Genomic DNA, 25706 nt, shown 5'->3' on the forward strand with positions numbered 1-25706 from the left:
AAACCCCGCCGCACTGCGCAGAGAGAGAGCCAGTAAACCCCGCCGCACTGCGCAGAGAGAGAGCCAGTAAACCCCGCCGCACTGCGCAGAGAGAGAGCCAGTGAACCCCGCCGCACTGCGCAGAGAGAGAGCCAGTGAACCCCTCCGCACTGCGCAGAGAGAGAGCCAGTGAACCCCTCCGCACTGCGCAGAGAGAGAGCCAGTGAACCCCTCCGCACTGCGCAGAGAGAGAGCCAGTGAACCCCTCCGCACTGCGCAGAGAGAGAGCCAGTGAACCCCGCCGCACTGCGCAGAGAGAGAGCCAGTGAACCCCGCCGCACTGCGCAGAGAGAGAGCCAGTGAACCCCGCCGCACTGCGCAGAGAGAGAGCCAGTGAACCCCCCCGCACTGCGCAGAGAGAGAGCCAGTGAACCCCCCCGCACTGCGCAGAGAGAGAGCCAGTGAACCCCGCCGCACTGCGCAGAGAGAGAGCCAGTGAACCCCGCCGCACTGCGCAGAGAGAGAGCCAGTAAACCCCCCCGCACTGTGCAGAGAGAGAGCCAGTAAACCCCGCCGCACTGTGCAGAGAGAGAGCCAGTAAACCCCCCCGCACTGTGCAGCGACTGAGCCAGTAAACCCCCCCGCACTGTGCAGAGAGAGAGCCAGTAAACCCCGCCGCACTGTGCAGCGCCTGAGCCAGTAAACCCCTCCGCACTTGTGCAGCGACTGAGCCGGTAAACGCCTCCGCACTTTTCTTTTTGCTGAAATCAGTTTGAGTTGGGATCTTTTTCTTGGCACTTGAAATTGACGGACTCCTAATACCATAATCACTTTTCCTAGTTGGTTTAGTCATGTTCCCCTAGAAAGAGAAACCCTTAGACATCAATGAGAAAACCTGCAGATCTATTGATTTTATAAATGATTGGAAGCTAAGTAACATGCCTGATTTTCTAGTTAGCTGTATTAGTTTGAGCCCATCTCATCCAAATATTTTGCAAAATTATGAGCAAGAATCCAATATGTCAAATGAAAGACAGGCGTGAACTCTCTGCTAAGTGATGTAAACCTAAAAACTGCAAAACAATATTCACGTTATGTGAAAAATCCAGTGACGCCCTCTTTATGGCACAGGACCAGCATCTGTGGCCCACGCGGTCTGCCTGCATGCGCATCTGGTCTGCCCTCTGCATGTTTTATCTGCTGCGAGGCTCTGTGCCCCTGGCTCCTGCAACACGGTGCCCTGGCTCTAGAATACTAACGCCGCCGTGATGGAGTTAGAAGGAGAAGGAGAAGGAAGCCGCACTGGGGGAAGAGCCTCATGGATGTGCCCTGTGCAGGCGAAGGAAGCCCTTCTCAGTGGAGGAAAGACGGAGACCCAAATAACTCACTTGGGTGCATAAGGATCGAAAATGACATCGAAGTCCTCGTCCAGCTCCACAGGACTTCTCGGCATATTATAATCCACGCTGCGGTAAAATTTGGCAAAGGTTTCATCATCATCCGGCTTCATCACCTCCTTCACAGATTTGCCGGTGACAGTGAGCACCGTTTCGTGCATCCCGCCAACTATCAACAAATAAGCAAAAGACATAAGAGTTTTATAAAAACAAGGACTCCAATTATGCTTCACAATAGTTTAAAAATTCTACTTCCTCCTAAGTTCCAGAAGTGGAAGAAACACGGTTGTGATATACAGGGTCCTGTGGTTGCTTCCCAGGCCCTTACTTAATCTCTGACGTAAGGACTTCCCACCTGAACAAATCTTCTGTAGTAAAATGGGAGAGAGGGAGGCTGACCATACTGCACACACGAGCACACTGAACACTTCTGAACCTGCACTTGCTTCTGTTGAGGGTAGATGAACCAGCCTCAGCCTCATTCTACATGAAGGGTTGGCAAACTTCTTCCGAAAAGGGCCAGCCAGTAAACATTTTAGGCTTTGCATGGGGAGGGGTGACATGGGGCCTGTGTTGCAACAACTCAGTTCTGCTGTCTTAATGCAAAAGCTATTGACAATAGTTCACAAATGGGCATGGGTATGTTTCAATAAAACTTTATTTACAAAAACAGGGCTGGGCATGGTGGCTCACGCTTATAATCTCAGCACTTTGGGAGGCTGAGGCTGGGGGATCGCTTGAGCCCAGGACTTCAGCCTGAGCAACATAGTGGGACCCCATCTCTACAAAAACAGAAAATTTGCCAGGCTTGGTGGTGCACGCCCATAGTCCCACCTACTTGGGAGGCTGAGGTGGGAGGATTGCTTGAGTCCAGGAGTTCAAGGCTATAGTGAGCTATGATGGCACCACTGCACTTTAGCTTGGGTGACAGAGCAAGACCCTGTCTCTAAAAAACAAACAAACAAGAAAAAAAAAAAGGTGGGCAGCTGGATTTGGCAATGGCCATCACTTGCTGACCCACGGGCTAGATCACTGCTCCATGTGTGTAATAAATGCTTTGCTGATTGGCATTCCCTGCCTAGCCAGTTCAGTTATATTACACTTTTATATTTCTGTTCAGTTGTGGTTGTATTATTTTCAACCTTTTAGTGGTCACTGTCAATAGTAGGGACTCCCAGCGCCTAGTATTTGATAAGTTTCCAGGATTGGACATTTTAATCAAGAGATAAAAGGCTGTTTTTGCACATTGCTCTTTTATTTGGTATACCTCATTGACTTTTATATTGAAACATTTACTTCAATATTCATTTGTCATAATTTTCTTTTAGAAATCATTTGTGATTATACGAAATAATATTAGCTTTTACCTTATTGGAAATTGATAACATACAATTTAAAGTTCACCAGGCCCAAGATCACGTTGATTTTGCCGACATATAATAATCTGCTTTGGGAGTTATAAGCAAAATCACTTAGTTCACAATTCCAATTGGATTACATCCCAAGGGTTTAGATTCAAGAAAAAAAATGTATTATTGGAAGTCCCCAATTTAGTACGTTATCAAGTGAATTAGGGCTTGTTAATCTAATCAGTCTTGACCAAAACTTCATTTTTTTGAAGATAACAACAAAGATAATGATTACAGTATGAATTAGGAAAGCCATAATAGAAAACAATTTAGCTGAGGAAGAAAAGCAATCAGAATCAGGATTTAGAGATTCTGAGAGCAAAGCCTTCTGGCTTCCAGTAGGTACCTTTGTTATTCAGCCTTCTTAGAAAGGTTTCCAGCCTGTCCAGCTTCAGGTCCGATTCTAACTGCATACCTGGTCTGGCTTCGATATCTAGGCAAGCAGAAACTGTCAGTGAGACCGCATCACTCAGGCCTCTTCTGATCAGGCTTGGCGTGGCCAGGGCCTTGGCGACTTACCTTCCAGGGGTTTGGAAACGGGTGTGGTGCCTCTTGTTTTACTGCAAATGGGTGAGGCTACTGGGGTTATGGCAGTGGGTGATGCCAAACCTGCGGAACACACAGACAAGCTACTGAGCATCTCAGGGTCACTTCTGGAAATCTCCGGGACCCTGACGGATCTCCAGGAGTCCCAGGGTAGACAGCACAACATATAAGAACTTACACACACATGCAGGCACACACACACACATTTCACACGTACCACGACTGTGGGACAACCAACTGCAAACGTAGACTGGATTTTATTATTTCCAAGGACTGTAGTGGCTGACAAGCCGATATTCCAAAATGAATGGTGAAGACATGGGAAAACATGTCCATGACACGTTAACTTGGGCAAATGCAGCTGTGAGTTCTGAGGCCCTTTGGAGATGGCAGGGGCAGCTGAGAGTGCATTGGTGCCATCTGCAGAATGAGCTGTGTCACACTTGCCAGCAACTGGCCCCCCACACTGGAGCTCTCCTCCAGGCTGAGGGGAGGGAGGGACAGTGGCCCTGGGGACATGACATAGACAGTAACCCAAGGAGGGCCAACCTTTCAGAAGAAATTACAGACCAGGGCAGGTCTGGACCGACTGTGCATGTTGGAAGTCCTGTCCATCTCCTGTGTGGGCAGAAACAGGAAATGCTTTTCCTCGTATATTTACCGAGAAGCAGGGTGGGGAATCTTTAAAAGGGCAAGTGGTGAGAGACATATGAAAGGGAAAGGGAGGAATTCCTGCATGGAGAAAGTATCCAGCTGGAAGAAGAAAACCTAGTAAAGAGAAGGATGAGTATTGCTTCCCTAACCTAAGTGGAAGGCATTGGAAAGAAAACTGATTAGTGCATTTACAAAAAAACAAAATGAGATGTGAATGTTCTCTGTACTCATTTGTAATAAATGTGAAATCCTTAGATGACATTGCTACTTAGATGACAATGCATCCCTGGACGAACAACATCCAGAGGATATGCAAATCACTATCACAAGGAAAACCAAGGGAATAAATGATTCTGCTCCTTCCTCCTGTGAACGGGAGAAGTATTATAGCATAAAAAATTTAATTAAAAAACCCATTAAATGGTTTAAAACTCAAGTTTTAGTAGTATTCTACAAGTACTTCTCATTATGTACATATATTTGATTGATGATGTCAATAAAAGTTTTAAAATTTGTTTCAATTGCCAGAACTGCAAAGGGTTTATATCCATGAGAAATTAAACTTTCTTGAACGATGATAAAGATGAATAAAATCTGGTATCACAGGGTGGGGAGGGAAATCATCACTCACTAGAAGGATGCTTAAGAGACATCAGAGGAGCTCATTAGCACAGAGGCCTTTAACTCCGCAGCTAATTAACAGGACTGACTCTGAAGGCTGGTTTCCAAAGCAACCGGAGAAATCCATCCCTGTCCCGGCCGGTGCCGGGCAAACCCCGCTGCCATGGCTCCCCCTGCTGGCGGTTCAGGCAGTGGCACTATGCAAAAGTGCTCCCCACCTAGCTAAGGATCCTTAGGGAATGAATGACTCATGGCAGGGAGATGCAAATTACAAAATGTTAAAACAAAAAAAAAGATCTCCTCCATAGCTCTTTTCAATGAATTCTAAATACAACAACCAGTCACCTACTCTCTTTGGGAACATTTTCACAGATGTCAGTGTGGACAAGGGCAGTGGCATTTGGTAGTAAGAACCCATTTACAAATAAATTAGGGTTTTTAAGATGGAAGAAAGAAAAAACACCAAAGCAGAAAGTCATCAAGATAAAAGCCTGGGCTAGAAGCTGGAAAACCTGAGGTCTGGTTCAAGTTCTCAGTTCCAGTTCTACTTAGTCACTCTGCACCTAACGATGTGCTTCTGTTAAAGAAGGGTTGGGGCTCACATTAAAGGAGTTTAAACATGAGTATCCAGTTCTGTGATCTGATGCAGAAAATTGGCAAATGGTATCTCATTCTGTGAGAGTAAATTATATTTTCACAATTCCAAGATGAGGTAAGAATAGATTTGTTAGAAAGGATTCCCCACTAAGATTTTAGTTAATCACAGTTCAGGGATTTCCCATGCCTCGCTCCTTCCCTTCCTTCTACAAACATTCATTATGTACCTATAATGAGTTAGGTACTCTTCATAAAAGTGTGGATTAAAGGTTCTGAGAAAAAGAAAAGCTAAGCCTCTATATTTGATGACAAGATGTTAAGAACAAGTGAATGTGAAAACGTATATCACTAAGTTGGGAAATCTGCTTTTAAATAATAGCTTAGAAAGTGATGGTATGTGCATATAGATGACAAAGGGACCCCAAATTTCAATCATTTCCTGCAGGATATGAAATAAAGCCCCAAACACTCTTATGAAGCCTCAAAGCTCTCCAGTAACTTTACTAACCATGTGATATGTAAGTCAGTTTTATAAATTTTTGAATACAGGCATCAAATCAGTTCCAAGAGCTCAGCAGCAGAAGATTGCAGCAGGGACATCCCACTGCCTAGGAACTGAGGACATCTTTTAGACAGCTATTAAAGCATACCCGGATTTGGCTTTGGTCAGTCAGAGAAATCAGGTTTAATGGAGAAGGACCTAGGAATTAACCTAAAAGGAAGAGGGGATAAACTTCCTTATTGTGAAAGGCCGACTTAGGGTATATGGTTGCCAGGTCAGAAGGAAATGGAAACAATTTAAAAGTAATTATGGGCCGGCGGGGTGGCTCATGCCTGTAATCCCAGCACTTTGGGAGTCCAAGGCGGGTGAATCACCTGAGGTCAGGAGTTCAAGACCAGCCTGGCAAACATGGTGAAACCCCGTCTCTACTAAAAATACAAAAATTAGCCAAGCGTGGTGGCGTGCGCCTGTGATCCCAGCTACTTGGGAGTCTGAGGCAGGAAAATTGCTTGAACCTGGGAGGCAGAGGTTGCAGTGACCTGAGATTGTGCCACTGCACTCCAGCCTGGGAGACAGAGTGAGATTCTGTCCCTTCCACCAAAAAAAAAAAAAAAAAAAAAAAGAAAAAGAAAAAAGTAATTATGGGGGCTGGGAACAATGGTTCACACCTGTAATCCCAGCACTTTGGGAGGTCGAAGCGGGTGGATCACCTGAGGTCAGGAGTTTGAGACCACCTGGCCCACATGGTGAAACTCCGTCTCTACTAAAAAGATGAAAAATTAGCCAGGCGTGGTGGTGGCCGCCTGTAATCCCAGCTACTCGGGGGGCTGAGGCAAGAGAATTGCTTGAACCCGGGAGGTGGAGGATGCAGTGAGCCGAGATCACACCATTGCACTCCAGTCTGGGCAACAAGAGTGAAACTCTGTCTAAATAAATAAATAAATGTAATTATGGGAAAGGACCAAAATTCGTTAGCAGATTTGAACTGCTTTTGAAACCTACACTTGCACTCAATTCCAAATGGGTAAGTTTTGAAACAGTGACAAATGGAATTATGCATCACTGTTTTATGACCTTCAAATATTTCCAAGAATCATATAAAGTTTAAAGAAGATACTATTTATGAAGAAAAGATATTCAGTAGAAATATCTCACAGAACCTACACAAAAAAACATTTATAGAATGTCAGTAAGTTTAAAAAATTTTAAAAGAAGGCTGGGCATGGTGTCTCAAGCCTGTAGTCCCAGCTACTTAGGTGGCGGAGGTGGGAGGATCACTTAAGCCCAAGAGTTCAAGACCAGCCTGGGCAACACAGCGACACCTCATTTCTACATAAAAATTTTTAAAAAGCCAGGCATGGTGTTGCACACCTATAGTCCCAGCTACTAGAGACACTGTGGTGGGAAGATTGCCCCAACCCATGAGTTCGAGGCTGCAGTGAGCCATGATTGAGCCACTGCACCCCAGCCTAGGCAAAAGAGCAAGACCCTGTCTCTTAGAAAAAACTTAAAAAGACCATGGTTTCTTCTTTTAAATTGAGCTATCATGTACCACCATGCCCTCCATGGGTAAGTGTGCTCATGTGTGTGCATTGTGCACACACCACACACATACACACACACACACACGTGCATACACACGCTGACCTTTCTTCACCATCCTGCCAGCCACAGTGAACTGGGTCGAGTCGTTGGCTGCTCCTATGCCTCTCGTCTTCCAGGCCTCCTCTCTCACAGTGATGAGCTGCTTCCTCTCCTCAATCGTCATTTGGCTCTCTCGACTTTCTGTGACCTGCTGTTCATAAATGTACAGAAGAGAAAACAGGAGAGAGAAATGACAGTGGTGGGGATCTCAGCCTGCAGCATTTCATGAGTGAAAAAAGCAGGTAGACAAAGAGGAGTATATTGTCCAAAGATGTTCAAAAATGTTTTATCTGAAATGGGCTCAGCTTCCTTACATCCAGGTTGGGTTGGAGATCACCATTGGCGATACTGTAACTTTAGATGAATACCTTTGTCCTGTGCCTTACTGGTTTGGGACACTGGAGCACCAAAACAATCCTTTGTAAACACAAACAATTAAAAATAGATTGTTTTCATGCCCTGGACTCTACAGGGAATTGAAGTTTCTCTGTCTTATCCCATCTAGTTAAACTCAGTTAACTGGGAGATTTTTTATCCCTATATACTCACAAAGAACATGATTGATCTAGAAAACTTTATCCATGTGAGCACACAAGGAACTTGCCCAGTTAGAGACAGGGAAGGCTGGTTAGGAATAAGGGGAATGAGAAGGTTTTCTGGGACTCTGCTTGCTTTTTCCTGCAGGCATGATGTTCTGTGGGCAGGTAGGCAACCAGGAGAGCCCACGGAAGTGGCTTTAAGCCATGAGATATCTGATGTTGAGGATGAACTATGCTAAGACATAACCTACACGCACAATAACATTTCTACTTAAAATGCTTTCAGCAGTTTCTAATTGGAAAGTTTCTGGAGAGATATGCTTCTTCCATTTCCAAGTCTTTGGTGATGCTCATTAGGCTTGCGGTTGGGGATGTGGCAGGAGGGGAAGGGGAAGAAGCTACAAGGGACTCAAAGGGCATCAGGAAAGGAGGACGGGCTCAGGACAGGCCTGGGATGGGGAGATGGGGCTGAGGAGGGAGGGAGAGGAGCAGAGATGGAGGCAGAGGACAGGGCTCATGCCACTGAGTGATGTGTATTGGGGAGAAGAGTGTACGTGGCAGTCACGGGCAATACCAGGGCAGGAGGTCCTCAAACGCTGGCCGGCAGAGTTTGCTTTCCCTCTGCCTTCAAGCCAACCCTCCCTGCACCACAAGACCCCTGTTTATGGCGAGGCACAGGGCTGGGTGGGGAGCAGGGGAGAAGCACAGGAGCTGTGGAGCTAATGCCAAGGAAGGAAGAGTGGAAAGGTGCCCCCTCCAGAGCAGAAGGCACATCCCTGGCTGTCACCTGCTGGTTTCTGGAAGGGGCTCCGGAGGCCGGCGATGGCCTCCTGGCTTTGCCCTCTCGCTTTCCCCTGTCACTTGAACCCGAGGAAGGCTGTTGCTGCTAGTGCATCCGCTTTCAAACTACATCTGAGCACTCCACACCTTCTTCTAGCAGGTTCCCCAGATTGCTGCTAGCGCATCCGCTTTCAAATTACTTCTGAGCACTACTCTTCTAGCAGGTACCCCAGCTTTTCTGCCTTCCTAAGGCATTTTCCTGGGCTAAAAAGTCACTGTGGATCGGTGTGATCCTAAGGCCTCACGCTGACACAGGGGGAGGATTCGGAGAGCCCCGAGTGAAGCCCATCCTAGAGATTCTCTTCCCCGATGCTGTTCCTCCTCACTATGGCAAACCATTTCTCTTCACTGACCCATAAGAGAGAACTTCCTGATTCAGGAGGGACAGGAAGAGAGTGGAGATGGGGACAGTTCATTTTCTTAACCCCCTGGAATGATGGGAGTTGACAGAGGAAAGGCGCCTTCTCTTCCTTTCCAGCAGCACAAAACCAGGTCTGCACTGGGAAGATTTGGTTTAAGCTACGAACGTGGACTTCTCCATCACTAAGTGATGAATCTTTCTTTCACAGGATTCTTCTATAAAGCCCTCATAGCCAGAAGTGATTTTGAGGTCCCTGCCAATTTAAATTAGGTTAAAAACCTTTTCCTAAAGAGATATGACAACCAAACGCAATACATGATCCTGGCTTGAATCCTAGATGGGGTGGGGGCTACAAAGGGCATTATTGGAGGAAACTGACACAATTTTAAGATGGACGTGGATCAGATAAATATTGTATCAACATTAACTTCCTCATCTTGATCACCATATTGTGGTTATGCAAGGAAATATCTTTGACTTTAGGAAATAAAGTCAAATATTGAAAGGTAGAGGACCACAATGTTTCCAAATTACTGGCACATGGTTGGGGTGGGAAAAATGAGGTGGGGGAAGAGAAGGCAAGAAAGTGGGGTGAGGACTGGAGGGAGGAAGGGAGGGAGAGTGAAGGAAGGGGGCCAATGTCAACAATGAGTGGTTCTGGTAAAGGGTATGAAAGTGCTCTGCCTATAATGGAATTTTTTCTGTAAGTTTAACATTTTATCAAAATTAAAAGCTACTAAAATTTTTTCCTAAAAACCTTAACATTTCCCCTTGTGATCGGCAAGAAGCCCCTAATTCCAAGTAACTCTCTGAATCATGTATCCTTTTTAAATAAATGATGAGGTTCACTTGCCCGAAAGACCTCATCAAAATTCAACAAAGAGAATACGTTTTCTTTGAAAATGAAGTTTCAGGAGTGAATTTTAATCAAACCAATATGGCGCTTGGCTTCGAATATTTCCAAGAAACATCAAGTGCCAAGAAAGTTGGCGTCCCCAAAGGTCCAGCCATCACTATGGTGATTCACTATTCACTTAGTCAACTCTGTGGTGAATTCTCTCAGGCATCTTGACAGTCCAGGGTGGAGTAGTGGGTGTGGATAATGACTCAGAAAAATGGTATCTTCAAGTCCAAAATTTCGTTTTTCAAAGCACTGGGATTCACTCAGAGCCCTTTATGCACATGATGGATACAAACTTTGGGATGATACAACCATTTTAGAATTTAAAGCTCCCATTCATTTGCCAGACCTAGGGCAAGAAGAAAGAATTTTTACTCCCTTCTAAATAATAATATTAAACATAAATGTTTTTGTTTTTCTAGAAATTTTGACTTAACTTTGCTACTTCGTAGGGTTGGCTTAGGACCCCCTAATTGCTGCAATTCGACTTTACGTGGCTCTAGAAGGGTGTAAAGCATATACAGCTTGTTTATTCTCTAAATAATCTAATAAATATTTATCACAATTTAGAACTCAAAATGTGAGAACAAAGAAGATATATATATATATTTGCTCACTTGATTTTTTTAAGCTTAAAACTTCATATTGTCTTGTTTTTTTCCTTCTAAATTTTTCTTTCCTTGTTTAGAGAAGGATGTAATATATATAGTAATAAGTATTGTGTCATTTTTCCAGGTTTAGCTGACACATGTTTGGGATTGGCTGGAATAGTAAGAGAGAGTTGAGGAAGAATCTAAACAGAAACCTACCCCATCTATCCTTCATTCTTTCAAAGATAGATCCCATGAATGTTGTGGGGAAAGGCAGAGAGAGAGGGTGGAGGAGAAAATGAGTATTTGTGTATGTGTATGCACGTGTGTGTCTGTGTGTGTGTGTGTGTATAAGGTAGTGAAACAGGCAGAAAGGAGGTTCTTTTCTTAGGGATGTTCAGATACTTGGTAGGTCACAGCTTGAAACTGTGCAAAGGACGAATCAGCATGAATGCTTTTAGGTTGCCTGATGTTGCTGATGGGTTTCTTTCTCTCTGTATACTGACTGAAAAATCATAGCAAATCTCACTTAATGTTTCTCACGCAGGGATGTGATCCAACACAGAGCATAGAACTAAGATGTATTATAACGATTAGGGCGGATTTAAGGGTCAAACTCTTCCACAACCAGAGAGCTTTATCGAAATAAAATATTGTGACCTGGCTTTTAAAATTTTTTTTATCTTATTCACATGTAGTTAAACTGTAAAGGAAGAAATTATAAGAGCACATATTAAGTAATAGAAATAAGGTGAAAGGAACAAAGCTGTACTTTTCAGTTTTCAAAAATGCTAAGATCATTTCGAATTCTACGCACTATGAAAGAAATTTAGCTTTGCCCCTTCCTTAAGAGAAATTTCAGTCCCTTGTGACTGCATACAGCCTCAAGTACCCTGAATAAAAGAGGAAGAAAAGATCACAGGTCAAGGCTCCGACCTCAAAGTAAGTGTTTTCCAGTCCTGTCACCATCTACCAGCTCCTAAGATGAAAGGAAGGGAATAAAGTGAAATCTTCTGGTACAGCCCTGAGGCATGTGAGAAAGAAGAGAATTCAGGTTGAAGCCTGACACAGAGACAAACAGTCCATTTAGACAGAGCCTGTGTGCTTTTTATCTTCTCTGAACCTTTGTATTATTAAATATTAAGATACCAGTACTGCTGGAAGAAAGAAAAGGAGTGACTTGACCTCTGAAAACACAGATGAGCTAGTACTACATACTCAGTATATAAACTATTTATATTTAGCTGGGAAAAATTGTTCAGAGGTAAAAATATATAATATTTTGAAATTTTAATTTTGAAGTGATGAAACAGAAATGCCTTTGGCAAATGTTAATTTCCTTTAAACTTAACAATATATGGAGATATATTCCATGTTCATGGATAAGAAGACTCAATTTTGTTAAGATGGCAGGTTTTCCCAACTTGATCTATAAATTCGATGCAGTTCCAAAGTCCCAGCAAGAGATTTTGTAGATATTGACAAACTGATCTTAAAGTTTACATGGAGAGGCAAAAGACCCAGAATAGCCAACACAACACTGAAGGGGAAGAAAAAAGTTGGAGGACCAACACTTGTCAACTTCAAGACTTACTATAAAGCCTCGGTAATCAAGATTGTGTGGTATTGATGAAAGAACAGTCAAATAGATCAATGGAATAGAGAGCTCAATAATAGATTCATATAAATTTAGTCAACGGATCTTTGAGAAAGGAGCAAAAACATTAGAATGAAGAAAAGATAGTATTTTTCAACAAATGATGCTGGAATAACTGGACACTCACATGTAAAAAAAAAAATCTAGATACAAATTTTCCACCATTCCCCAAAATTAACTCAAAATGGATCACAAAGGCCTAACTGTAAAAATTAAAACTATAAAACTCCTAGAAGATTACATAGGAAGAAATTTAGATTATCTTGGATTTGGTGATTAGTTTTTAGATATAACACCAAAGGCAATATCCACAGAAGAAATAACTGATAAGCTGAACTTCACTGAAATTAAAGACTTCTGTAAAAGATACTGTTAAAAGAATGAGAAGACAAACTACAGAATGGGAGAAAATATTTGCAAAAGACATATCTGATAAAGGACTACTACCCCAAATATACAAAGAACTGTTAAAACTCAACAATATGAAAATGAACAACCAGATTAACAGATGGGAAAAACATCTGAATAGATACCTCACCAAAGAAGATATAAGACAGAAAATAAGCACATGGAAATATGCTCAACATCATATCTGCAAATCTCATCATTAGAGACTTGCAAATTAAAACAAGGTGACATTATTACACATCAATTAGGATGGCAAAAATGCAAACACTGACAACACCAAATGCTAGCAAGGATATGGAGCAACAGGAACTCTCATTCAGTGCTGATGGAAATGCAAAATGGTACAGTCACCTTGGAAGACAGTTTGGAGGTTTCTCACACAACTAAACATACTCTTACCGTATGATACAGCAATCATGCTCCTTGATACTCAAATGAGTTGAAAACTTACGTCCAAATAAAAGCCTGCACATGGATGCTTCTAGCACTTTATTCATAACTGCCAAGACTTGGAAGCAACCAAGCTGTCCTCCAGTAGATGAATAGATAAATAAACTGTGGCACGTTCAGATAATGAAATATTATTCGACAATACAAAGAAAAAAGCTTTCAAGCCATAAAAAGACACAGTGGAGGCTCACGCCTGTAATCCCAACACTCTGAGAGGCTGAGGTGGGCGGATCACGTGAGGTTAGGAGTTTGAGACCAGCCTGGCCAACGTGGCGAAACCCCGTCTCTACTAAAAATACAAAAAAATTACCTGGGGTGTGGTGGCAGGCGCCTGCAATCCCAGCTACTCAGGAGGCTGAGGCAGGAGAATCGCTTGAACCCGGGAGTTGGAGGTTGCAGTGAGCTAAGATTGCACCATTGCACTCCAGCCTGGGTAACAGAGTGAAACGCCATCTCCAAAATAATAATAATAATAATAATTTAAAAATAAATACAATTTTAAAAAGACATAGAGGAATCTTAAATGCATATTACTAAATGAAAGAAGCCAATCTGAAAAGGCTACATACTGTGTGATTCCAATTCAATGACATTCTGGAAAAGGCAAAACTATGCGACAGTAAAAAATGACCGGTTGCCAAGGACTGGGCGGTGAGAGTGATGAGCAGGCAGAGCACAGGGGATCTTCAGGGCAGGGAAACGACTCTGTATGATAGTGTAATGGTGGACATATGTCATTAAGTATTTGTCAAAACCGAGAGAATGGACCACACCAAGAGTAAATTTTAACGTAATCTATTAAATTTGGGGATAATGACGTGTCAACGTAGGTTCATCAATGGTAGCAAATGTGCCACTCTGGAGGGGGATGTTGATAATTGGGGTGGCTGTGTGTGGGAGGGCAGGGATGAGGTAGGAACTCTGTACTTTCTGCTGTGAACCTACAACTGCTCCAAAAAAATAAATTCTTCTGAAAAATACATCTAGTTGTCCCTCAGTGTCTATGGGGGACTGGTTCAAGGACCTCCTACAGATACCAAAATCCACAGATGCTCAAGTCCCTGATATAAAATGGGGTAGGATTTGCACACAGCCTGTGCACATCCCCGCCATGTACTTTAAATCATTTCATGATTACTTATAATACCTAATACAAGGTATATGTAAATAGTTGTTCTGCTGTATTGGTTTTTAATTTTTTAACTGTTGTATTGTTCTTTTTTATTGGTTTTATTCCCAAGTATCCCTAGTTGGTTGAACACTTGGATGCGGAACTGGAAGAGATGAAGGGCCGACTGTATACACTTAAAGACTTCAATAATATATCTTCTCCTTTAAAGTTTAATATTGACTTATTTCAAAGAAACACAAGCTCATTTCCCCATTCGTGATGGGATAGGAAGTTTCCTCCACATTTCAGCCTCTTTCTTGGGGTGGACACTGGCTGGGTACATGGGGCCTGGGCTCTTACAACCAGCATTTCCAGCTTCGGGGAAAGGAACCAGGAGAATGCGGGAAAAGCCACCCCAGGGAGAAGAAGTGGGGAGTTTCCATTTGTGAAGAGGCGAGATGACAATGGGAGGACCCCAGACACCTTCTCTGTCAGCTTCGCATATGAAACCCTGAGCCGCTCATTCAACAACTGCTGGTGCTGCTGGAGCAGGCCCATCGCGGCACTGTCAGAGGCCACCTGAGAGCTAAGAAAGCCCCAGTCCTGCTGGGGAGACGAGGCCCTAGAGGGAGGGGACAGAGGCCCTAGAGGGAGGGGACAGAGGCCCTAGAGGGAGGGGACAGAGGCCCTATGAGGGAGGAGACAGAGGGCCTAAGAGGGAGGGGACAGAGACCCTAGAGGGAGGGGACAGAGGCCCTATGAGGGAGGGGACAGAGGCCCTAGAGGGAGGGGACAGAGGCCCTAGAGGGAGGGGACAGAGGCCCTAAGAGGGAGGGGACAGAGGGCCTAAGAGGAAGGAGACAGAGGGTCTAAGAGGGAGGGGACAGAGGGCCTACGAGGGAGGGGACAGAGGGCCTACGAGGGAGGGGACAGAGACCCTAGAGGGAGGGGTCAGAGGCCCTACGAGGGAGGGGACAGAGGCCCTAGAGGGAGGGGACAGAGACCCTAAGAGGGAGGGGACAGAGGGCCTAAGAGGAAGGAGACAGAGGGTCTAAGAGGGAGGGGACAGAGGGCCTACGAGGGAGGGGACAGAGGCCCTATGAGGGAGGAGACAGAGGGCCTAAGAGGGAGGGGACAGAGACCCTATGAGGGAGGGGACAGAGGGCCTACGAGGGAGGGGACAGAGGCCCTAGAGGGAGGGGACAGAGGCCCTAAGAGGGAGGGGACAGAGGGCCTAAGAGGAAGGAGACAGAGGGCCTAAGAGGGAGGGGACAGAGGGCCTACGAGGGAGGGGATAGAGGCCCTAGAGGGAGGGGACAGAGACCCTAGAGAGAGGGGACAGAGGCCCTACGAGGGAGGGGACAGAGGACCTGAGAGGGAGGGGATAGAGGCCCTATGAGGGAGGGGACAGAGACCCTAGAGGGAGGGGACAGAGATCCTACGAGGGAGGAGACAGAGGGCCTAAGAGGGAGGGGACAGAGGCCCTAAAGGGAAAGGACAGAGGCCCTATGAGGGAGGGGACAGAGGGCCTGCAGGGAAGGGACAGAGGCCCTAGGAGGGAAGTGATGGGGCAAAGCCCGGCAGGGAGGAGATGGGAGCCTGGCATTCATGGAAAAGTGGATGGTGCCACTTTGCAGAGCTGTTCTGACACCAAGGACATTCCACGGTGAAATAAAAAAAAACCAGCCATTCCTATTTTTCATGTTATTCACCCACACAGTGGCTCAGCCCAGGCTGCGATCTGCCCTCTGGGGTGGGGTTCAGAGAGGCTTCAGTGAGGATGGAGGGAAAGGGCAGGGGGCCCATGGTCTCTAGTTTTAATAGGGCCATTGGAACCAGCTCCTCCTGGTTCTTTAATAGGGTCACTGGAGGGGCCTCCCCTCGCTGAGTCTTCCTCCCTGTCCCTCCACACCCCAAACCGCCTCCACTACATCCTCCTCCTCTATGAACTGAGCAGGACAACATCCTCACTGAGCCGGAGCAAAGAACACGGCCGCATCTCCTGGGATCCTGACTCAGGATCGAAGCTCGGAGGCTGAAAGGGGACACTCTCCTCTTAAACCAGTTTCATGACTACGAGGTGAATTAATGCCGTCAAGTCCACCTGAAAATCTGAGCCAAGGATCCATGTGTGTGTGACTGACCCTAAACATATGAAGAACCAATTAAACACACACATACGCACACACTTAAAGACACACACACAGACTCTTATAGACACAGACACTCAAACAGACACACTCTCACAGATACACACTCAGAAACACACTCATAGATACACACACACTGTCATGGACACACCCAAAATTGTACTGCCACACACATACACACACACACACACCTCTCTTTCAAAGTGAAATGCACCAAATAAGTTATTTCCCAAAATTAAAACAGAAGTTCTTTTCCTATTGCTCAGAAATTGCAGTGAGGCTTCAGATGAGTGGCTTTTCCTCACCTGATTAATCGACACAAAAGACAGGTATTTATGGGCAGCAGGAATAGCAGGAGAATAAGTAGAAGCATATACGGGTTCCTACAGAGCAAAGCAAGAGGGTTTAAGGTGAAAAGAGATTTATCAGAGCGGGGCCGGGCAGGGATGTGGGGGAGGGAGAGACAAAACAATTATTTTTCTAACAGAATGTTAATTTACTCATTGCAATTTCAGTTCTCTTTTCAAGAGAGTCCTCCCTTGTAAGGCTAATGCTAAAGTAAATCCACACGAGCGCGGTAAATACACCTGAGTCAGCTTTGTGCAGTAATTAAATGAGTTAATTTATAGAAGATTGTCAGTTACAGAGAGGGAAACCATTAATTTCATTGACAGTTTTAACATTTAACAGAAAATATCATCTTCTTTAAAGTATCTTCATTACATGATTAAAAAAATAGTTTAAGGGCACGGGCTCAGCTCTCCACTCCGGACAAAGGCTGTCTGATCTGGAGATAAGAAAAGCACCAGGGAGGGTGCACGAAGGAACCACCCAGGATCAGAGCTACCCACGCGAAGTGTAATTCTGGCCACCATCGAGAGGACACCTGTGTTAGAGTCAGGCTTACCCAAAGCAGATTAGAAATGGCACTATCATCCGCAACTCCTCCTTCTTCCTACAGGTTAAAACAAACAGGGAACATGGCAGAGTATTGGAAGAGAAGAGCCTGGTCAGGGCATTGCAATCACCTTCAAGTATTTCATGCCTGGGTTCAAACAGCAGCATGCATGTGCTCACACAATAGGGTGATGTGAACCTCAGGCCAACTCATTCCGTGACCGCAGAATGATCATCTGGAGTTTAGAGAGCGTTCCATCAGCCTTTCTCTCCCTCCCATCCTCGCACTTTAAAGTAACTTCATTCTCCTGAACTATGATCTGGAATTTCAATGGCAGCAGACACCGAGAATATAAATGTGCCAGATTCACCTTTCTTGAAATTTCAGGCACTTGTTCTGGGGCTGTCATAGAACTGAGCTGGATACACTGACCTCACAGCTGCTGAAGCACAGTGGGGTATCGAATTCCCTCTGGAACTCAGAAACAGACACAGGGTTTTAATGGCCAAGTCTATAAAGGGTTTTCACTTCTTGGAAAATGTCTGATTCGCTGGAAAACTATCTTCACAAAAGACGTGGGAGCCACCGTGTGTGCCTTAACGTTGAATAAACCGAAATAGGGTTGGAATTGAAAATAACTATTTGGTGAAAATAAATACATAACTGAAAGTTAGTTGTAACAGAGACTCCTGCCAAACCACTTCTTTGAGACTTTGCTTCGTTTGATTTCTCTCTGGTGGAATGAGTTACTCTGGAGGAAAGTGTACACAAGCCATGCTCAAGTGCACATAAACCACACTGTGCAGACCAGACCAAATCCACAAAACAGACAGCTTTACCATCTTTAGACCAAGTATATATGCTAGGAGACTCACACATGTTTAAGTCAGGTTAGCCTGGCCTAGACTATACCAAGAACAGGAGAAAGATAAGAAGGACAGCAAGGAAGAGAAAGAAAGAGAAAGAGGGGGAGAGAGAAAGGGGGGCGGGGAGAGAGAGAGAGAGAGAGAGACAGAGAGAGAGAGAGAGAGAGAATACCCAAACAGTTTTTCACAGGAAATGACAGAACTAGCTAGGTAAACAATTAGTGCTCTTAAGCTGTTGATCATCAATCCTCATTTTGGAGGTGGGGAGGGTAAAATGGGGAAAGAAGGAACTGCTGGTAAGTTTCCCATTTCGTGAGATGTGCTTGATCTTTTAGTATAGAAATGAAAACTCCAGGCTGGGCACGGTAGCTCACGCCTGTAATTCTAGCACTTTGGGAGGCCGAGGCAGGTGGATCACCTGAGGTCGGGAGTTCGAGACCAGCCTGACCAACACGGAGAAACCCCGTCTCTACTAAAAATACAAAAAATTAGCCAGGCATGGTGGCGCATGCCTGTAATCCCAGCTACTCGGGAGGCTGAGGCAGGAGAATCGCTTGAACCCGGGAGGTGGAGGTTGTGGTGAGCCGAGATCGTGCCATTGCACTCCAGCCTGGGCAACGAGAGTGAAACTTTGTCTCAAAAAAAAAAAAAAAAAGGAATGAAAACTCCAGCTTAGTATCTATTCACGGGCCCAAATTTTTTTTTGTTTTTGTTTGAGACAGGGTCTTGCTTTGCCACACCGGCTGGAGTCCAGTGGCACAAATACTGCTCATTGCAGCCTCAACTTGCCAGGCTCAAGCGATCCTCCTGCATCAGCCTCCCAAGTAGCTGGGATCACAGTCATGCGCTACCACACCCAATTAATTTTTGTAAACATGGGGTTTTACCACATTGCCCAGGCTGGTCTCAAACTCCTGGGCTCAAGTAATCCTCCTGCCTTGGCCTCCCACTGTTGGGACTACAGGCACTGCCATTGCGCTTGGCTCCAAAGTAAATCTTAACATAATAAAAGACCCAAAATGAGATGCTGGCTGGAGCCCCTCAAATATGTTTTCTTTTGAGACCAATCCATTGACAGAAACAAAACAGTTACAGATTTTTCAAGACATCCTTTCATGTATTTTTTTAATGTGACTCCGAGAAAATTTCAAAATGACCTACGTGGCACACATTCTATTTTTACAGGATGATGCTGACGTCCATGCTGCATGTATTTCCACAGGAGCAATGGAAGGAACTTCTAGAGTCCCCTCTCTTTCCTGCCTCTTCTACATTTCCACAGACTGCACACTCACGGCAGCAGGCTCTCAGCAAACAAAAGGAACGAAGGAACCGTGAAGGGCGTGATGAGCTGACCATAACGCCGGCTCCTTTCTGCCCTTGGTGCCAAAGATGGAAGGTTCTGGCACCTGCTCTCCTGGGTATGTCTCCAGCAGCAAGGCTAGAGCTACTACTCCGTGCAGCAAGCGCCCCTGTTCAGGCCCATGTGTCATGACTGTCCGTCCTTCTCCAAGGCAGCATTCAGACACCTCGCAAGCAGTGGGCATGTCAAGCCTCCTCAGCTATTTGGGGACTCCCTTAAGATAAAACAGGTTTAAGGCGCCTCACCGACCACATCTGAGCACAGCCAGCGGGTGACTGAAAACAGTGCCAGCCCTCAGGAAGGAGTGAACTGAGGGGTTGTCAGAGGCCGTCTGAGAAACACCTGACCTCAACAGAACCTGAGATTGCCCAATGTGGGCTACAAAGGCCTAAAATAGATCCACTTATTTTAACTTCAAAGAGCTTATTGTCTCCAGCCAAAGGGAAGCAGGCCACTGAGGAAGAGCAGGAGAGTCCGCTGTCTGCAGAAACAGCAGCCTCCATGCGCCCAGAGGCAGCATTTCCCATTCCAGCCCCAGCCTGCTTGGAAGCCCCGGGGCTTCAGGTCACTGGGTTTTCGACCCCAAGGGCAACTGCAGTCAACTGGCCTCTCTTGCCTTCTAAAAACCTTAGCCAGTGTTCAGGCGGTTTGGATCTCATCCTCCACCCAAAGCCTTCTGGCTTCCACACCTAAGGTGATCCTCCATTCTTCTAAGCGGGCAGCACACATATTTCACTATTCACCAGGAACCTCTCCTGCTTCGTGCTTTTTGGCTTCATTTAAATTTCCACCGGCTCTCTGGGACTCCCAGTTCCTGAAGGGCCGGGGAGTCTCTGCACCTTCCAAAATGATGGAGAAGGGGCCAGGCGCTGCTTGGTGCCAGGACATAGTAGTTGGCAGGTTTGCTAATGAGGAATGTGTTAAAGTCATTTTTGAATCAATGATTTCAAGATTCTTTTAAATAAAGTTTGTGGGTAGCGGGGATACATTATTTGACAGATCCAGTTTTCTTTCACTTCAGGATCTCATTTTTGAAATCTGAATTTCACACCGTGTGTGAAAAATATGCTCATGCGTATACTTTCTAAATATCTAGTTATGTTTGAGAACTTTACAAATGGCTGAGGGTTAAATGTCTTTAGTTATATTATCTTTAACACCATGTATGTCTCAAAGAAGAGAATTCAAATTGCCATTCCAGTGTAACCTAAGAAGACACAGAAGTATCAGAGGAAATAGTGTCAGAACTCCTGACTCACACTTCTATGTGCACATCTCATTTTTATGTAAGTTTCTTAATGATTGAAAGTCACACTCATCTCTCCCTTCCACAGATGCTTAACTTATTTTAGAGCTAGAAGGGGCCTGAGGATCATCTGGTTGAAAGCATTCTTTTTCTTTTCTACTTGAAGACTTCTGATCCTAGAAAGTGACTAGGGAGTGCGTCACCGGTGCATCATTTCGCCTCCAGCCAGAAGGTGCATTTGCAATTGTAGGGCCAGCCAGCAAGTAAGTCACCATCAGTTTCGAAAGTGTGCACTACCTGGTCAAAAGCTGGTCATCATCACATCTGTGATTTAGCAATTCATCAATACTTTCGCATATAAATGCTTGCTAGTATCGATCACCATGCATTACCTAATTTTGTTTCAACTTATACATTACTGTACATTCTCAGTAAGAGGCATAGCTACTCATGAAACACGCTTAAATGATGAACTAAATACTCATAAACCACAATTATGTCCTTATTTTTTATACTTAGGTTTAAAATCTCTGTGTAGGAAACACAAGTCCGTATTTTACATGCAACTTAAAGATATTAGTGGTGAATTCAATATTTTTTCATTATAAAGGCTTTAATAACACACTAAAGCCAGACTTCACTGAAGAAGGTTTTTAAACTGAAGAAAAAGTCCACACTTTAAAATTCAGGCACTTGCTTGCTGACACAGTGTGTGTGTGTTGCTGATCTTGGTTTTAAAACATCTCCAGGCACAGCCTTCTGCCCAATTTTAGCTGCTCTGTGACAGACTCTCAGTGTGTACCCTAAGGGCAAAAACGCACAAATGCCTCACAGAGTAGGAATTAAGTGGCACATGCTTGTCTCTTTGATGTACTTCCAAGAGTGATGTTAGTCTGAATGCTTTTCCTAACACGGGGAACATTACCTTCTTGATGAGGGACCGCCCCGCTTCCTGGGTGTGCAGGCTGCTGGCCGGCGCCTTGCCGCCCTCCTGCCTCCTGCTGAGTCTGTTTCTCCAATCTTCCTCCCCGCTTTTCTTCAACAGTGCCAATCTAGGAGGAAAACATGCCCGGCACAAAGAGTTCAGCACCAAACTCTTCCTTGTGATGGAACCATAATCTAGGTAAGTAAGAAGATTTTGGCCAAGACATGACCACAGCCACCTCGTTTTAACATTTTGAATTTCATTTATTCCGAAGACAGCATGTCTGGAAAAATAATAAAGTCCCTTTTCTAAGATGGCCCCGAAGATTTTACAGTTGACTGAAACACAGAGCCGAAATCTGACTTGCTAGATAAAAGATGGACCATCATTCCAGCCAAGGAATGTCTGTTCCCTGGCGTTGGGCTGAAAGCAAGAGAACCGTCCCCAGAGAAAAGTGTCTTCTAGCGACGCCTTCTGGTCACTTGGTGAAATAACATTAAAGGACTAAAGCTGTGTTACAGAAAATGATGCAGACCCGGACTTAAAAACATAAAGCTGGCCAGGTGCGGTGGCTTCCGCCTGTTAATCCTAGCACTTTGGGAGGCCGAGGTGGGTGGATCACGAGGTCAAGAGTTCGAGACCAGCCTGGCCAATACGGTGAAACCCCGTCTTTACTAAAAATACAAAAATTAGCCAGCGGGAGGCTGAGGCACAAGAATCGCTTGAACCTGGGAGGCGGAGGTTGCAGTGAGCCGAGATTGCGCCACTGCACTCCAGCCTGGGTGACACAGTGAGACTCCGTCTCTAAAAACAAACAAACAAACAAAAAACATAAAGCCATGAAGCACTTACAGTCTCTTAATATCATCCCCTTCAATTAGAGGTAAAATTTGATGTTTATGACTGTTTCTCCTCAGGTGTTCTAAGCCCTGTTCTTTTCCTACAAATGAATTTGATCATTCTTATCCATCTTCTTCAGACAGAAACTATTTTCTACAAACCCATTTTTTAAAATTATCACTTCAACTTTCCTCAGGGGAAGGATATATACAAAAAAAGAATCTAATTAACTGATATTGTTAACTAACCTACTTAACTCAATGGTGGTGTGACTTGATAGGAAGCTGCTTGAATACTGGAATCCTGAAAGGTTATTTTTCACAAACATGTGGCTGTTTCAGCTAACTGTATTGCATGAATGAAGAAATCTTAGGTATTTACGTTGGACAAACAAACATGGGAAAGATAAAAGGTAAAAAAAAAAAAAAAAAGGTGGTGATCATTAAACTCATTTGAGCCAATGCTCAAACAATTTAAAGAGTAGGGAAAAAAAACCAAATAACTAGATCCTTTTCCCTCTGTGCTGGACCTGATGGGCCAGGTCTTACTGATATCACTAATGCATAATCCACAAATGGTATAAATATTTTTATCCATAAATATTTAAAATCCATAATTTTTTATCCATAAATATTAAATCCATAAATATTTTTTATTGTTATACATTTGTTTTAGAGACAAGGTCTTCCTTTGTCACCAGGTCTGGAGTGCAGCGGCACAATCACAGTTCACGGCAGCCTCGAATTCCTGGGCTCAAGCGACAATCCTGCCTCGGCCTCCAGAGTAGCTAGGACGACAGGTGTGCATCACTGTGCCTGGTTAATTTTTAAAATTTTTATTTTGTAGAGACAAGGTCTTGCTATGTTGCCCAGGCTGGTTTTGAACTCCTGGGCTCAAGCAATTCTTCCATGTCAGCCTCCAGAGTAGCTAGGACTACCGTTGTGCACCACTACACTAGGCTAATTTTTAAAATTTTTATTTGGTAAAGACAGGCTCTTGCTATGTTGCCCAGGCCAGTTTTGAACTCCTGGCCTCAAGCGATCCCCCTGCCTCAGCCTCCCAAAGTGCTGGGATTACAGGCATTAGACACCTCGCCTGGACAACAGTGTATTTTTAAGCAGCACATCAGCTTTGGTCCCAATTTAGCTACTAACTCCCTTTGAGTATCTTGGTTCTCCCTCCTGTATCTGTCACATCAGGAACTGGACCAGATGATCTCTAAGGGTCCTTCTTCCAAGCTTCCCAATTCCGATTAAATATTTGTTTTGGAGATGGGATGAGATATATCCTATGATAAAAGTTTTGTTACGCTAATAAGAAAACAAATTTTGTAGTACTTAAGAATCTGGCGACATCTACCTATGTGTACATAATCACACCTTGTACTTGTCTATTCACTCAGTCAAATAATGGAAAGTAAAGACATGAAGAAAGGAATTCCCCAAAGGAGGCAGGAGCTTCGAACTCTGGATCTGTCCCCTTCCTCAATCTCTTCCTTCTCCCCGCTTCCTTTCTGTTTTCCTCTTTCTGCTAAGTGGCAGCAGATAAGATCTCAAGTGCTCATTCTCTAGAACTGGGGTAAAGCTGCCTTATCAATCTCATGCAGATCCCTTTGGGTCAAGATCTCATTTAGTCCTAACTCCTGTAACTCTCGAATGTTTAACAACACTCTGCATGCTACAAGAGCTAGTTCATGGGCTTGGACTAAGTCTAAATTCCTTCAAGAGTTTTAATCCGCATCATTTCATACCATATAATGACTATGATTCATCTTTTCTCCAATTATTTTGAATGAGTCAGTTTTATTCTAATAAAATAATCTCACAAAATGAAATCATTAAAAGAAATTCATATTTGCATGCTGCATTTGAGCTTTCAAAGTATCAATAAATGAGACTTTCAAAAATTAAGCATGCCAGCACTTTAATACCCAAATGAGAAGTCCTTCCAGTTCATCATCTTGTGGAGCCAGGCACTCATCTCACTGATATTCTCCCCACAAATCGGCCTCAGAGCCAGCTTCTCTCACTTCACCTTCGACCCAGGCCAGCAGCTACTCCTCCTGAACATCCACCTTGTTAATCAGATTGGATCCAAATGATGAATTTTTAAAAAATCAAATTCATCTTCCTGAGTTGAGTTCATTAAAAGTCATGAGCTCCGGTCTCTGAAGACCTTCTCAAAAAGAAGCTCTCAAAAGTCTGGGGCAAGGACACCAGCACCTATGTCATCGGACGGTTTCCCTGGTGGTTGCTTTGTGGCATCTAAAACTGACTTGGAAAAACACAAGCTGTGGCATCTGAGATCACCGCCTCGTCCATCTTATACTCTGCTGATCTGCACGGCGACCCCTAAGACACTGGGAATTGTTATTCCCATTCTGACAGACAAGGAACGTGGGTACATCCGGGTCAAGAATTCCATTGACTGAGGTCACACTGGATGTTAGTGGGCAGAGAGACGTGACTGCAGCCCTTGCCTGCCTGTGCGTAGCTTGTTTCACTGCGGTAGAACATTAGCTGACCAGACACATTTTTGCCACACCGTTTTAGGACTGGCATAGGATTCTGGCTTTCTTACAAGGTTTTTCCCACCATGGGATGGCCTCCAAAGAATTCCTCCATTCCAAAACCCTGAAATTTTGCTTCTACATGTGCTGGCAGGGTTACCATTGGGGACTTCCGAAGACTACAGAGTAACCAGAATAATCTGGAAGAAACTGTGCTTCCAAGGAGCCCACCTTGCACTTGGAACCAGCCCTCACCTCCAGCCTACGGAGCACATGATGAATAACTCGAAAATAACACTCACTAAAACTTGAGTGTATTCTTCCTGTCCCTTTAGATTTCCTCATTGGTGTCCACCACGCTGAGGAGGGAGGGAGATCTTCCCAAATGTGTTCCTTCCTCCTGTGAGCTCACAGCCCTCCGGCTCACCGCAGACCGCCAGGCTCTGAGAGGGTCCAGGAGCCGACGTCTGGGTCTATGCAGGACATAAATTCCTGCCGGTGCAATTCAAACAACTGTCAGCGCTTCTAACAACTGCCAAGCCGAAGTGCTGTTTGCAGGACTGTGATGCTGGGAGCCTGGGCAGCGGCTTGGCCTGGGCTGTGTGAACCCAGGGAGAGGCACGACACTGGCCCGCTCACCCGACGCCTGGCCCAGGGCCACCATGACAGGTGCCTGCCAGGACACCCGGGGAAACGGTGCCTC

The 25706-nt window shown here is 44.8% G+C and overlaps 1 protein-coding gene across 20 annotated transcripts in view; it reads right to left on the reverse strand.

Moving 5' to 3' along the window:
* The window catches only part of SVIL (supervillin), a 189336-nt gene that overhangs the window by 35306 nt on the left and 128324 nt on the right, over nucleotides 1-25706 (reverse strand). For 12 of the 20 annotated variants that reach the window (XM_063669722.1, XM_063669721.1, XM_063669705.1 and 9 more), the window contains 5 exons: nucleotides 21655-21781; nucleotides 7353-7500; nucleotides 3305-3394; nucleotides 3132-3218; nucleotides 1368-1545 (listed from right to left, as the gene is read on the reverse strand). In XM_063669722.1, the coding sequence (XP_063525792.1) occupies nucleotides 1368-1545; nucleotides 3132-3218; nucleotides 3305-3394; nucleotides 7353-7500; nucleotides 21655-21781 (630 nt within the window). Of the gene's footprint in view, nucleotides 1-1367; nucleotides 1546-3131; nucleotides 3219-3304; nucleotides 3395-7352; nucleotides 7501-17263; nucleotides 17312-21654; nucleotides 21782-25706 lie in introns of all 20 variants that reach the window. The other 8 variants (XM_063669706.1, XM_063669709.1, XM_063669711.1 and 5 more) reach the window with 2 other exon arrangements.

The sequence above is a fragment of the Pongo pygmaeus genome, chromosome 8, assembly GCF_028885625.2.
Source record: "Pongo pygmaeus isolate AG05252 chromosome 8, NHGRI_mPonPyg2-v2.0_pri, whole genome shotgun sequence".
NCBI lineage: Eukaryota > Metazoa > Chordata > Mammalia > Primates > Hominidae > Pongo > Pongo pygmaeus.